General features: G+C 43.5%; 1 protein-coding gene across 1 annotated transcript; it reads left to right on the forward strand.

Moving 5' to 3' along the window:
• Nucleotides 1-1,728: 1,728 nt before the first annotated feature.
• On the forward strand, nt 1,729-11,662 carry LOC311103223 (coenzyme Q-binding protein COQ10 homolog, mitochondrial-like). Its single transcript, XM_084144765.1, has 5 exons — nt 1,729-1,906; nt 3,441-3,593; nt 3,851-4,043; nt 5,738-5,836; nt 9,932-11,662. Exons 1-5 carry the CDS (start codon nt 1,827-1,829, stop codon nt 10,094-10,096), a joined length of 690 nt encoding a protein of 229 aa, XP_084000891.1. The 5' UTR covers nt 1,729-1,826; the 3' UTR covers nt 10,097-11,662.
• Nucleotides 11,663-15,772: the final 4,110 nt, after the last annotated feature.

Here is a 15,772-nt window from a genome sequence, read left to right on the forward strand (position 1 = left end):
TGCAGGGACTGGGAGAGTAGTCAGGATTGAGGGAAAGATGAACAGAGCAAAGTACAATTAAATCCTTTATGAAAATCTGCTCCAGAGAGCTCAGGACCTCAGACTGAGGCGAAGGTTCACCTTCCAACAGGACAACGACCCTAAGCACACAGCCAAGACAACGCAGTAGTGGCTTCGGGACAAGTTTCTGAATGTCCTTGAGTGGCCCAGCCAGAGTCTGGACTTGAACCCGATCTAACATCTCTGGAGAGACCTGAAAATAGCTGTGCAGCGACGCTCCCCATTCAACCTGACAGAGCTTGAGAGGATCTGCTGAGAAGAATGGGAGAAACTCCCAAAATACAGGTGTGCCAAGCTTGTAGCGTCATACCCAAGAAGACTCGAGGCTGTAATCGCTGCCAAAGGTGCTTCAACAAAGTACTGAGTAAAGGGTCTGAATACTTATGTGAATGTGATATTTTCTGTTTTTTATATGTGTTTGATTCAAAGTGAGCTACTGTATTCATACCCGCCTTGATATTAGGCTATATATGATGATTTCATGTTTTCATGCCTGCCTGGGCAGGCCAAGTTTATGTTTGCTGATTCAAGTGAGCTAGTCATAAATGAATTATGTATAATGATGTCATGTTTTTACGCCTGAGTGACTATACTGTAGCGTTTGCTTATTCAAAGTAATCTATTCATTTCATACCTGCCGTACAGTTCAAGATATAGCCCTAAAGTGATTGTATTGTATTGTGGGTGGCTGTTTTCATATGGCAAAAAGTGTGCTGTTTTGGGCTTAATGAAAACACCTTCAGGGCTTCTATTCTTCCTCGCTTATTTGTGCCATAAGCTGTTTGCGCATCCAATCCAAGCTGGTGTCTGGCGGATGCGCTGACAATGGTCCTGAATCCACCTGTTGTTCCTGTGCTGTATATCTCTCACGCTCTCTCTGCCTCTCTCTCTCTCTCTCTCTCTCTCTCTCTCTCTCTCTGAATATGTAGGTGATAGACATGTTGTATATTCCATTATGTTTGTTTACTGTCGTACTAGGACAGTGGGCCTGTTTTGTCAGCGGTGTTGTTGTAAGCGGTTGTGTAGTTAGTTGCACAGTTGTGCACTTGCGCTGACTACTTGGCAATAATAACGGGTTCGTTTGTCAAGGGAAATTTGTGGTGTTTCTTGGTCACATTTATCCTGTGTTATGTGTTAAATTATGCAATGTGATGGCACTAATTTTCACTTAAATATGTCGGGGGAATTTGTGCTGTATTTTTGCTGGAAAATGTTGGCCCAGCCACACATAAATGTCTGCCCATGCTGCTGGCAGTGACATTGAGAATTAGTTGACAATATCAATCCATCTCCTCTAAAATATTGAAATATGAAATATAAGAATAGTGTATCTGAATGTCAAGTCAATTAGGTAATACACAGCATGATATATAGTTTTCATACCTGCAGTAGGCAACTGAATGAGTGTGTGTGTGTGTGTGTGTGTGTGTGCGTGCGTGCGTGCGTGTGTGTGTACAGTTCTCTATAGCGAACAGGAAAAACTGAAACTACTCAAAATAATGAATGGTCTGTATGGGAATTTACAGCTTGATGACTGATTGATGAATCATGAATACTCAATAGCCTATAACACTCCTATCTTTCGTTCCGATTGGTCGTCTGACATAGAACCCCCCCCCCCCCCCCCCCGTCACACATTATGGCTCCATTTTATGCAACCTGAGTGCCACATGATTTTATAGCAGACCTTGGACAAAGCCGGGCTACGCAGGGAGTCATCGCTTCTCTTCAAACTTTGAGAATTTGCATTACCACAAACTGCGAGCATGGCCAACAAAACCATCCCTCTTCTTTTCCGGGCACTGGTTAAGATGTCTGAAGGAAATCCCAACAGAGCAAATATCAGGTAAGAGCAAAAATGCCGGTGAGCAATCCTCCAGCAAGTTTGCAGCAACCGGCGACGTGTAGGCTATTTTGATCATTTACCAACTGTAGCCTGTGGCTGATTTATTTTTCACAATGGTTGAATCTGTGGAATACAACGCAAATTAATTTGTGTACATTAAAAAATACGTTTTGAATCTGAGACGTTGGTGTAAAATGTAGGCCTAGGACGCTCCTCCCTAGGGTCTGCATGGTGCAGCAGAGAGGTAGGGGATAAACGAACAAAATAAGAAACAATTTTTATATATATATATATAATTCAATTAAAGTTGGTTAAATCTGAGCTAGTTTGGAACAAATAAAATAGTGCAGTACAATTGAATATGTTAAATGCATAAGCACGAATAAGAATTATATAGAAAATTATATATTTTTCCAAATGGAGAAAGTTTCTATTGCGAAGTGACGATGCACATCTCACGATTGATAACGCTTTGGCCTATATTGGCGTACATTTTTAAGAGCTAAAAGACAACTTTAGCGTCATTATAAACCTTAGAATATATGGTTTCTAGTAGGGTACAGAATTGGAAAATTGCTGTTTCTCTGTGTCAGGCAGTAGGCTAAAAAAAAGTATGTTTCCCCAGTAAGAGGCAGCCTGCCTGTCTCCCAGACTCTGACCAGCAGAATCAATCAATCCTCTGTATTATGTTTAGAATACAAAAGTTGAAGGCATAAATTGTGGGCGGCAGGAGATGTACCCTCATGATGAAAGGGGGTCATAGGGCCGGGAAGTAGGGCCCCCTGAACATTTTTGAATTAAAAATATATATTAATAATACAAAAAAAAAAAAAAAAAATCACAAAGGTAGTGCACTAGGCCTTTACTACTCCTGTATTATTAGGAGACGATACAGCCATCTGCAGCTCCCCCCCAAACATATTCCTGCGGCTATGGGGTCATGTGTGAAAGAGTTTAGCACTGGCCTAGGTGATTATGTAGGGAAGGTTATCAATTCGGCTAGAAGCTGGTGGTTTCATTTTTGAAGCAGTGAGATATTTCGTATGGCAGTGTTTTTTGAGCGGGCAAATGCGAGATGTTGCATTGGAATGTTGAGTCACAGGACTGAGAGAGGAAGGGGGTCCCTCTGGCAGGTCTTCTAGGCTCCTACACATGTCCAGTCAACATGCTCTGTTCATAACCCTCAGGTGTCTTACTTTATCCATCAAATTTGTCTTTGAGTTTAGTAACCATTTTAGATAGGCCTACTACATAGTAGAAGTTATAGAGCTTTTGAAAGGGTTTGGTCCAATCTCATTGTTTTAAGTCTGGAATTTAAACACACTGTCAGACTATTTTCACCAAACTGGGACAAAATAATGTAGATTGTTTTTGTTATAATACTTTAAAACTGTTATTTTCTTCTGGAGTTTGAAAAGATTGACTATCAAACAAAAAAGTCACCAAGGCAGGCGGCTAAAGCTATCTGAGCATAAGACCAGTGTGCTTTACCACAGATGAACACATACTTTTCTCCCTCTCCTCATCCTCCCAGACACCTGGGCACCTGTGGGGCACTGTCAGAACGGCGTGCCACCCTGCTCCTGTCCTCCCCCCTCCTCCGGTCTACACCCTCCCGCAGCTTCATTAACCTGGCTGCTGCCATCACTGCCCGCAGGATGGAGTACTCTGAGAGCCGCATACTAGGGTGAGACATCATCACACACACAACTCGTCTCTGTCTTGTCAGCCCCTTTTGACCAGAGGTGATTCTAAAGCCCCACTTTCCTATTCTCAACTCCAATAACCTTCAGTTAACATGTGGTTGGATTGAAATAGACCTGAGCATATTGTATCTTTACTATATCACAGGCCAATGTTTACTCCTAGCTTCTTTTTTTAAAGTGTACCTGAGTAGTCCTATGAGCATCTTCTTGATGGATCCCCCTCTCCTTCCCCATCCAGGTACACTCCAGAGCAGATGTACAGTGTGGTGGCCAGTGTGGACCAGTACCAGCACTTTGTCCCTTGGTGTAAGAAGTCCCGGGTCGTGAAGGGAAGGAACGGGGATGTCCGGGCCCAGCTGGAGATTGGGTTCCCCCCCATCGTGGAGCGTTACACCTCGGAGGTCACAATTGTCCCAAACCACCAAGTCAGGGTAAGCCCCAATAACATGGTACAACACGGTTTATAGCTAGGAGAGGGTAAACATCCTGTATCAATATGAAAATTGTGCCCTATTTAGAGTGCCTTTAGAAAGTATTCATACCCCTTGACTTGTTCCACATTTTGTTGTTACAACCTGAATTCAAAACAGATAAACATTTTTTTAATCACCCATCTACACAGAATACCCCATAATGACAAAGTGAAAACATGACATTTCTGCACATATTGAAAATGAAATACAGAAATATCTCATTTACATAAGTCAATAAGTGTTAGAATCGCCTTTGGCAGTGAAACCTGGGTAAGTCTCTAAGAGCTTTGCACACTTGGATTGTACAATATTTGCACATTATTATTATTAAAATTCTTCAAGCTCTGTCAAGTTGGTTGTTGATCATTACTAGACAGCCATTTCCAAGTCTTGCCATAGATTTTCAAGCCGATTTTAAGTCAAAACTGTAACTCGGGCAATCGGGAACATTCACTGTCTTCTTGGTAAGCAACACCAGTGTATATTTGGCCTTGCGTTTTATGCTATTGTCCTGGTGATCAGTGAATTTGTCTCCCAGTGTCTGTTGGGAAGCAGACTGAACCAGGTTTTCCTCTAGGATTCTGCCTGTACTTAGCTCTATTCCGTTTCTTTTTATCCTAAAAAAGTCCCTAGTCCTTGCCGATGACAAGCATACTCATAATATGATGCAGCCACCACCATGCTTGAAAATATGAAGAGTGGTACTCAGTGATGTGTTGTGTTAAATTTGCCTCCAAACATAACACTTTGTATTAAGGACATAAAGTTCATTTCTTTGCCACTTTTTGCAGTTTTACTTTAGTGCCTTATTGCAAACAGGATGCATGTTTTGGAATATTTGTATTATGTACAGGCTTCCTTATTTTCACTCTGTCAATTAGGTTAGTATTGTGGAGTAACTACAATGTTGTTGATCCATCCTCCATTTTCTCCTATCACAGCCATTAAACTCTCTAACTACCAATAGTTGCCCATTGTGAGGCATTGGAAAACCTCCCTGGTCTTTTTGGTTTCATCTGTTTGAAATTCACTGCTTGACTGAGGGACCTTACAGATAATTGTATGTTTGGAGTACAGAGATGAAGTAGCCATTCAAAAATCATGTTAAGCACTTATTGCACACAGTCCATGCAATTTATGTGACTTGTTAAGCAAATTTTTACTCCTGAACTGATTTAGGCTTGCCATAACAAAGGGATTGAATACTTGATTCAAGATATTTCAGCTTTACCTTCTTTATTAATTTGTACACATTTCTAAAAACGTAATTCTACTTTGACATTATGGGGTATTGTGTGTTGGCCAGTGACACAATCTAAATTTAATCCATTCCAAATTCAGGCTGTAACATAACAAAATGTGGAAAAAGTCAAGGGGTGTGAATACTTTCTGAAGAATATCGTGTACTGTGGAATTTCAATACTGTAACTTATGGGATTTCAATGTACTATGGGACCAGATTAATGGGTTAAATCATCTGTAATACATTGATTAGATCCTTCTAGGGGATAAATACAAAATAGTTTTTTTGATCACCTAGCTGCTAACATTTTGCTCCTCCGTCCATAGAGCAAGGATTAGAGAGGCTTTGTCTGGGGCCATGTCCTGGACAAGAGCAGTGTGTAATGATGAGTGTGCATGTTGTCTCACAGGCCGTGTGTACAGACGGATCCCTCTTCAGCCACCTGGAGACGATATGGAGGTTTTCCCCTGCCGAGGACCAACCAGACTCCTGCAACATCGAGTTCCATGTGAGTACCACCATTTTGTCCACCAGAACAGTTCACTTTCATTTGGTGTCAGCCTGAGACTAAAAGTCAGCCAGGTTAGATAATAGCACACTGAAGTACACATCGTCTTAGTGTAGTTAACAATCATGAATGATACACCAGTGTTACATCGGTCTACTCACACCAATATGAATGATTACTAGTGAACTTCAGGGCTTGAGATCAAATTGCCTGCCAGGGGGTTAGTTTTACACCAGCCCTTGCATTTCTCTCAACCTCTAAAGATACTCTTTTTTGGAAGGAAGAGGTTGAGTAAAGCCAATTAGGTTTTATTTATATCCAGTACGGTTGTGTTAGTGTTCCTAGCCTCTTGACATAGCTGTCCAGAGAGGTCATAGCGATATCTCTCCCTCTCTACTCCTCAGGGACTTTGTGACCCAAATATTGGGACAGGTTACCTGTAGTGGAAACGGGGCGAGGGATTTGGGAGATGGAGGACAGACTGTCTTTTGGACAGGCTCATTAGGAAAGGCCTTAGGATGACTTGGCAGGAATAATGAATAGTGTGTAGTGGAATGAGTTCATTCTCAGTCAGTCAGCCAGCCATTAAATCAGGAATACAGACAGTGGTCCATCGTTTGGATATGAGGACTGTCCTCAAAGGATATGTCCAAGATGGCGTAGCAGTGCGGTCGTGTATTGTGTTGTGTCCTCGTGTAAATAGCCAGTTTTTTTGTCTTTTATTCGTATATATTTCTCTATCTCACTTTCCATCCTTTAACTAAATATACTTTCCTGCAACCCGCCTCACCCAATGTGGAACGGATTCTATTATTTCTTTATTTTTATCAAGAACCTACGGCTGAAACTAGCCAGCTAACTAGCTACTTGCTATTACTTTTACATTTTAGTCATTTAGCAGACGCTCTTATCCAGAGCGACTTACAGGAGCAATTAGGGTTAAGTGCCTTGCTCAAGGGCACATCGACAGATCTTTCACCTAGTCGGCTCGGGGATTAGAACCAGCGACCTTTCGGTTACTGGCACAACGCTCTTACCCACTAAGCTACCTGCCGCCACCGTTAGCGGTCTTCAACACTGTCCGTGGCCTGCACTACCTACCAGCCAGCTCTAGCCTGGACAATTATTTATTACTTCTAAAAATCCACCTTTCCATAAATAAGTCTCTCACTGTTGCCGCTTGCTACAGACCCACCTCAGCCCCCAGTTGTGCCCTGGACACCATATGTGAATTGCTTGCCCCCCATCTATCCTCAGAGTTCGTCCTGCTTGGTGACCTAAACTGGGATATGCTTAACACCCCGGCCGTCCTACAATCTAAACTAGATGCCCTCAATCTCACACAAATTATCAAGGAACCTACCAGGTACAACCCTAAATCCGTAAACATGGGCACCCTCATAGTTATCATCCTGACTAATTTACCCTCTAAATACACCTCCGCTGTCTTCAACCAGGATCTCAGCGATCACTGCCTCATTGCCTGCGTCCGTAATGGTTCCGCGGTCAAACGACCACCCCTCATCACTGTCAAACCCTCCCTAAAACACTTCAGCGAGCAGGCCTTTCTAATTGACCTGGCCCGGGTATCCTGGATGGATATTGACCTCATTCCATCAGTAGAGGATGCCTAGATGTTCTTCAAAAGTGCTTTCCTCTCCATCTTAAATAAGCATGCCCCATTCAAAAATTTTAGAACTAAGAACAGATATCGCCCCTGGTTCACCCCAGACTTAACTGCCCTTGACCACCACAGAAACATCCTGTGGCGTACTGCATTAGCATCGAACAGCCCCCGCGATATGCAACTTTTCAGGGAAGTCAGGAACCAATATACACAATCAGTTAGGAAAGTAAAGGCTAGCGTTTGGGGACACTGTAAAGTCCATGGAGAAAAAGAGCACCTCCTCCCAGCTACCCACTGCACTGAGGCTAGGAAACACTGTCACCACCGATAAATCTACGATAATCGAGAATTTCAATAAGCATTTTGCTACGGCTGGCCATGCTTTCCACCTGGCTACCCCTACCCCGGCCACCAGCTCTGCACCCTCCGCTGCAACTTGCCCATGCCCCCCACGCTTCTCCTTCACCCAAATTCAGATAGCTGATGTCCTGAAAGAGCTGCTAAATCTGGACCCCTACAAATCAGCTGGGCTAGACAATCTGGACCCTTTCTTTCTAAAATTAGCCGCCGAAATTGTCGCATCCCCTATTACTAGCCTGTTCAACCTCTCTTTCGTATCGTCTGAGATCCCCAGAGATTGGAATGCTGCCGCGGTCATCCCCCTCTTCAAAGGGGGTGACACTCTAGATCCAAACCATTACAGACCTATATCCATCCTGCCCTGCCTTTCGAAAGAATTTGAAAGCCAAGTTAACAAACAGATCACCGACCATTTCGAATCCCACCGTACCTTCTCCGCTATGCAATCTGGTTTCCGAGCTGGTCATGGTTGCACCTCAGCCACGCTCAAGGTCCTAAACGATATAATAACCGCGATCGATAAAAGACAGTACTGTGCAGCCATCTTCATTGACCTGGCCAAGGCGTTTGACTCTGTCAATCACTGCATTCTTATTGGCAGACTAAATATCCTTGGTTTCTCAAGTGACTGCCTCGCCTGGTTCACCAACTACTTCTCAGATAGAGTTCAATGTGTCAAATCGGAGGGCCTGTTGTCTGGACCTCTGGCAGTCTCTATGGGGGTGCCACAGGGTTCAATTCTCGGACAGACTCTATTCTCTGTGTATATCAATGATGTCGCTCTTGCTGCTGGTGACTCTCAGATCCACCTCTACGCAGACGACACCATTTTGTATACATCTGGCCCTTCATTGGACACTGTGTTAACAAACCTCCAAACGAGCTTCAATGCCATACAACACTCCTTCCGTGGCCTCCAAATGCTCTTAAACGCTAGTAAAACTAAATGCATGCTCTTCAATTGAACGCTGCTTGCACCCGCCCGCCCGACTAGAATCACTACTCTCGGCGGGTCTGACTTAGAATATGTGGACAACTACAAATACCTAGGTGTCTGGTTAGACTGTAAACTCTCCTTCCAGACTCACATTAAGCATTTCCAATCCAAAGTTAAATCTAGAATCGGCTTCCTATTTCGCAACAAAGCCTCCTTCACTCATGCTGCTAAACATGCCCTCGTAAAACGGACTATCCTACCGATCCTTGACTTCGGCGATGTCATTTACAAAATAGCTTCCAACACTCTACTCAGCAAATTGGATGTAGTCTATCACAGTGCCATCCGTTTTGTCACCAAAGCCACATATACTAACCACCATTGTGACCTGTACGCTCACGTTGGCTGGCCCTCACTACATATTCGTCGCCAAACCCACTGGCTCCAGGTCATCTATAAATCACTTCTAGGCAAATCCCCGTCTTATCTTAGATCATTGGTCACCATAGCAACACCCACCTGTAGTATGCGTTCCAGCAGGTATATCTCACTGGTCATCCCCAAAGCCAACACCTCCTTTGGCTGCCATTCCTTCCAGTTCTCTGCTGCAAATGACTGGAACGAACTGCAAAAATCTCTGAAGCTGGAGACACTTCTCTCTCACTAACATTAAGCATCAGTTGTCAGAGCAGCTTACCGATCACTGCACCTGTACCTCATCCCCATATTGTTATTTACATTGTTATTTATTTTGCTCATTTGCACCCCAGTATCTCTATTTGCACATCATCTTTTGCACATCTATCACTCCAGTGTTAATACTAAATTGTAATTATTTTGCACTATAGCCTATTTATTGCCTTACCTCCATAACTTCTTACATTTGCACACACTGTATATAGATTTTCTATTGTGTTATTGACTGTACGTTTTGTTTATTCCATATGAAACTCTGTGTTGTTGTTTTTATTGCACTGCTTTGCTTTATCTTGGCCAGGTCGCAGTTGTAAATGAGAACTTGTTCTCAACTGGCTTACCTGGTTAAATAAAGGTTAAAAAAAAATTTTTTTTTAAAGGAAACAATATTCCTCAGATGGATAGGTACACTTGTGTCAGCAGCATGGTTATGGCATTTGAGAGTACTTATTATTTTCTCCCCTTCACTCTTCAGGTATCCTTCGAGTTCAGGTCCCTGCTGCACTCCCAGCTGGCCACCTTGTTCTTTGACAAGGTGGTGAAGCAGATGGTGAACGCCTTTGAGTCACGGGCAGCCAAACTATACGGGTGCCACCACGCCCCCCTCCAGGAGGCGCTAGCAAGGAGGCGAGCAGCATGAGGAGACCCCTACCTGGCCCCCCACTCACCGACCAATGGACTGAAATAAGACCCGCTCCCTACCTCCATCACCACCTGAAACCCCTCACCACTCAATTTCAACATGGTAGTGCCTTATGCAGGAGACTGAGTCTTCTCGTTTGGATTTTGTTCTTATGTACACAAGCACTTATTTATTTGCACTACAGAAACTTTAATTTATTTACTTGAATGTACATACTATTTTTATTTGGGATGGAAGTGGATGTTTGTTATCAGATGTTCATGTTTGAAAGGGACCTTCTTATATGTCATTTAGCAGATGCTTTTATCCAAATCGACTTACAGTCATGTGTGCATACATTTTAGCGTATTTTTTCTTATTTAAGTTACAGATGATGAAGTGACTCCTTTGCGGTGTTCAAAAACATCTGAGAGGTCAGCTTTTCCTTCTCCGACACTAATACGATTATTTTGGTGTGTGAATGGAAAATTTAAAAAGCTCATATTTTGCTAAACTCTTTGTGCCTAATTTATTTTGTATGTGTTGTCAACTGCATGTCTTCTGTTCATTGTTGATTACTGTAATCGTCAAGACGGAGCTAGGTGAAAGTTGGTAGGATCACAGATGTGTAGAAAGTATTGTTTCAATAGCCAAGAGAACAACTCTGCTCCAGTTAGAGAAAGTTGTCCTGTAGTAGACCTGTTCTCTTACTGTCTACCAATGTTCTGTTGCATCAGGACAGTTCCAGGAAGGCACATGACTTGAGAATTAGTTAAGTAAGAGCCAGGAAGGAACACAACACAAAAGACCTGAAGACAGGGTCAACTCCTCCCTCCCGCTTCCTCACAGTTAAACCACAGCCAATCCAGAAAAAGCTTACTCCTGTTGTGTATCAAATTGTGAGAATGTGGATACTGGCTTGCCTTGGCAGTTGGGTTAGTTTTCAGTTGAGAAAGTGCTCCGGGGGTAACTAAAGACCATACTCTTAGTTTGCATTTGATCTTTTTTAGTCCTTGAAGTAATACAACTTGATATCAGTGAGTCTACTGCTTGTGATTTAGGAATGCCACGGGACAGGCCCCCTATAGTCTGCCTTTCATGTCAGCTGGCAGAGACCTGGACACCCAGGCTGGTAGTGAGCCAGACCAGTGCCTCAGTCACACTCAGATGCTGCTAGCTCAGTTGTTCTGTAGTCAGCTACAACTGATTTATCACAAGCATCACACCCTCCCTACCCCAGTGTCTTTATATAATTACACATTCATCCTCTCATAACTGGTTCAAAGAACATTATGTAGTTCTACAGTATCAAGTACAGGACTGTACTGTTAGAATCCACTTTTCTCAGCCAGAATGTGTCATATCAAGCCTCTGAAAAAGCCCCACATTGACTTTTCTTCTGATGAATAGGCTGCTCTCTAGTGGACATAATGATCATGGTGCATTAAATGCATTAAGAATAAAAACATTAAATACATGACACAAAATCAACTACTTCCATCAAAACATACAACTTATCTAATGAAAAGTTATTTCAATTAATTGTTACACAATGGCCCAATAAAAACTAACTACAACTATCAATATACCCCAACATGGTTAACCCTCTTTTATATGTCTTTGCTATTTGTTGATACTATAATTATAGTATGCACCATAAAAGGCAAGTAAATTATATTATCACAGCATGGGCTGCATTCTTTTGTCCTAAAATGATTTTACCAAATATATCCAATGCAGAAAGAATGACACTCAAGAGCATGAATATCCAGAAACAAAAGGCTTTGTTTGAACTTTTTCCATTTTAACTGAGAGCTGAACTATCTTCATTTATGAGCCCCTATTGTTAAGCACTTCTCAGACAAATAGTTCCTACTTCCTGATGGCATATTTATAAAGAGGAAGACTGGGCTGAGAAACAATACAGAACCATACTTCAGGAAAGGTTTCAGAAGAACATGAGTTTGAGAATGAAGGGTATTGCAGTCTTTTTGCTGGCACTATGCTGCTGTCTATCTGTCTCTCAGGGAGACCACGAGGACCAGAAAGCATGCTGTCCATCTGACACTGGTTCTCTGATGAAAGAACTGATATCTATAGGAGAGAAACTAGGAGCCATGGGGGAGAAACTGTGAACTATGGGGGATAACCTGAGACTCATGGAGACCCGGTTACAAACCAGTGAGAATGAAGTGGAGGAGCTGAAGAGAGTATGAAGGACTACAAAAGGAAAACCAGCCACGTCGCCGACACCGACGTCTCGCTTCCAGACAAGCTAAACACCTTCTTCGCCCGCTTTGAGGATAACACAGTGCCACCGACGTGGCCCACTACCAAGGACTGTGGGCTCTCCTTCTCCGTAGCCGACGTAAGTAAGACATTTAAGCATGTTAACCCTCTCAAGGCTGCTGGCCTAGCCGCGTCCTCAGAGCATGTGCAGACCAGTTGGCTGGTGTGTTTACGGACATATTCAATCTCTCCCTATCCCAGTCTGCTGTCCCCACATGCTTCAAGATGGCCACCATTGTTCCTGTACCCAAGAAAGCAAAGGTACCTGAACTAAATGACTATCACCCCGTAGCCCTCAGAAGTGCTTTGAGAGACTAGTCAAGGATCATGTCACCCTAGACCCACTTCAATTTGCTTACCACCCCAATAGATCCACAGACGATGCAATCACCACCACACTGCACACTGCCCTATCCCATCTGGACAAGAGGAATACCTATGTAAGAATGCTGTTCATTGACTATAGCTCAGCATTCAACACCATAGTACCCTCCAAGCTCATCATTAAGCTCGAGGCCCTGGGTCTGAACCCCGCCCTGTGCAACTGGGTCCTGGACTTCCTGATGGGCGGCCCCCAGGTGGTGAAGGTAGGAAACAACATCTCCACTTCGCTGATCCTCAACACTGGGGCCCCACAAGGGTGCGTGCTCAGCCCCCTCCTGTACTCACTGTTTACCCATGACTGCGTGGCCAAGCACGCCTCCAACTCAATCATCAAGTTTGCAGACAACACAACAGTAGTAGGCTTGATTACCAACAATGACGAGACAGCCTACAGGGAGGAGGTGAGGGCTCTGGGAGTGTGGTGCCAGGAAAATAACATCTCACTCAACGTCAACAAAACAAAGGAGATGATCGTGGACTTCAGGAAACAGCAGAGGGTGCACCCCCCTATCCACATCGACGGGACTGCAGTGGAGAAGGTGGAAAGCTTCAAGTTCCTTGGCGTACACATCACTAACAAACTTAAATGGTCCACCCACGCAGACAGTGTGGTGAAGAAGGTGCAACAGAGCCTCTTCAACCTCAGGAGGCTGAAGAAATTTGGTTTGGCACCTAAAACCCTCAACAACTTTTACAGATGCACAATTGAGAGCATACTGTCGGGCTGTATCACCACCTGGTACGGCAACTGCACCGCCCGCATCCGCAGGGCTCTCCAGAGGGTGGTGCGGTCTGCCGAACACATTACCGGGGGCAAACTACCCGCCCTCCCGGACACCTACAGTACCCGATGTCACAGGAAGGCCAAAAATATCATCAAGGACATCAACCACCCAAGCCACTGCCTGTTCACCCCGCTATCATCCAGAAGGCGAGGTCATGTACAGGTGCATCAAAGCTGGGACCGAGAGAATGAAAAACAGCTTCTATCTCAAGGCCATCAGACTGCTAAATAGCCATAATAATAATAATAATAATAATATGCCATTTAGCAGTAGCGCACTAGAGGCTGCTGCTGCCTATTGAAATCACTGGCCACTTTAGGAAATGGAACACTAGTCACTTTAATAATGTTTACATATCTTGCATTACTCATCTCATATGTATATACTGTATTCTATAATATTGTACTGTATCTTAGTCCATGCCGCTCTGTCACTGCTTGTCCATATATGTATATATTCTTAAATTCCATTCCTTACTTAGATTTGTGTGTATTGGGTATATGTTGTGAAATTGTTAGATATTACTTGTTAGATATTATTGCAGAAGCACTAGAAGCACAAGCATTTTGCTACACCCGCAATAACATCTGCTAAACACGTGTATGTGACAAATAAAATGTGATTTGATTTGATTTGAGTCACTGGAGGTAATGTAGCGCTTTCACATTTGTCCCAGCCTCCTATCCACCCATTGCTTCTCTGTCTATTATAGGGATTATCCTATATTTAACTTTCTAACAGCCTCTGATCTGTGAATACATTATTGCATACAACTGATGGTATACACTGAGTGTACAAAACATTAGGAACACCTGCTCTTTCCATGACAGACTGACCAGGTGAATCCAGGTGAGCTATGATCCCTTATTGATGTCACTTGTTAAATCCACTTCAATCAGTGTAGATGAAGGGGAGGAGACAGGTTAAAGAAGGATTTTTAAGCCTTGAGACAACTGAGACATGGTTTGTATATGTGTGCCATTCAGAAGGTGAATGGGCAAGACAAAATATTTAAGTGCCTTTGAACAGTGTATGGTAGTAGATGCCAGGCGCAGTGTCAAGAACTGCAACACTGCTGAGTTTTTCACGCTCAAGAGTTTCCCGTGTGTATCAAAAATGGTCCACCACCCAAAGGACATCCAGCCAACTTCACACAACTGTGGGAACAGGGACGGCCTGTTCAATAGGGCGATATGGGCGACGCACTGCCAAACGGGAAAAGGAAGGGATTTTTTTTCTAATCAATTATATCACGGCAACAGTAGTTATCAGTGTTGTAATCTGATCTGACTGCCACTAAATGTCAAATCAGGCTAAAGTCGTGCTTCAAATGGCCCCGCCCGTTTTTGGGGCGATTTCAGTCAGGTTGAAAATCGCCCAGAAGTCTCTCATAGCCTGTCATGTAAAATCTATTTTTTTCAAATTTCAAAGCTTTCAATACAATCTCTATGGGGGTCTGTGGGCTTGCACTTACGCGCTTTCATCATACGTGACGTAACCATGAACGTAACTAAGCAAATAGCGGCTAGCAGCGTCTCTGTTGCGACCTGCAGTGTGGCGTTATCTTATGTTTTTAATTTGTACACTTAGTGGCGTTATTTTATGTTTTTAATTTGTACACTTAGTTTACAAACATTCTGCCAACCATGGATTTCCAGTGGTGGGTTTTGGACTGATCTTGTTGATCGTGTACATACCCGCTACGAACGGACTAAATAATGAAAACGCTGCTGGCAGCGGAATCCAATACAGCTGGGAGACTTGGCTGGATGACAGAGTCCCGGAGAAGTGGAGCCGGCCGGCTTCACCCTGGTCAGAGCGGACCGCGATCTGACAGTCACAGATCGATCCTGGTAAGAGAGCGACTCTGTACCCCCGACATTGAACTGCTTTCTGTGTCACTGCGACCTTACTATCTGCCCCGTGAGTTCCCCCAATTGTTTGTTACCGTTGTGTACTGTTGATAATCACAAGTTTACTGGAGAACTGAGACCAAGTAGAGACTTTGGACAGGGTGGATATGGTATAATAAAGGCAGTTTATTCAGAGGTAAAGATATCTGGAATCGCGTGCACGGACTCGTTCGTCAAACTCTTAGGGAGCTATCTGAAGAGAGCCCCGAAAACATTGTGTGCAGACATTTTATACAATAAATGATGTAGGTTGAATCTAGTAGTTCTGATCTTCTGATTGGTCCTGATGAGTTGGGCGAGGTCCCCTCCACTGTTGCATTGGC

This window comes from Coregonus lavaretus (genome assembly GCF_964263955.1).
Source record: "Coregonus lavaretus genome assembly, chromosome: 2".
NCBI lineage: Eukaryota > Metazoa > Chordata > Actinopteri > Salmoniformes > Salmonidae > Coregonus > Coregonus lavaretus.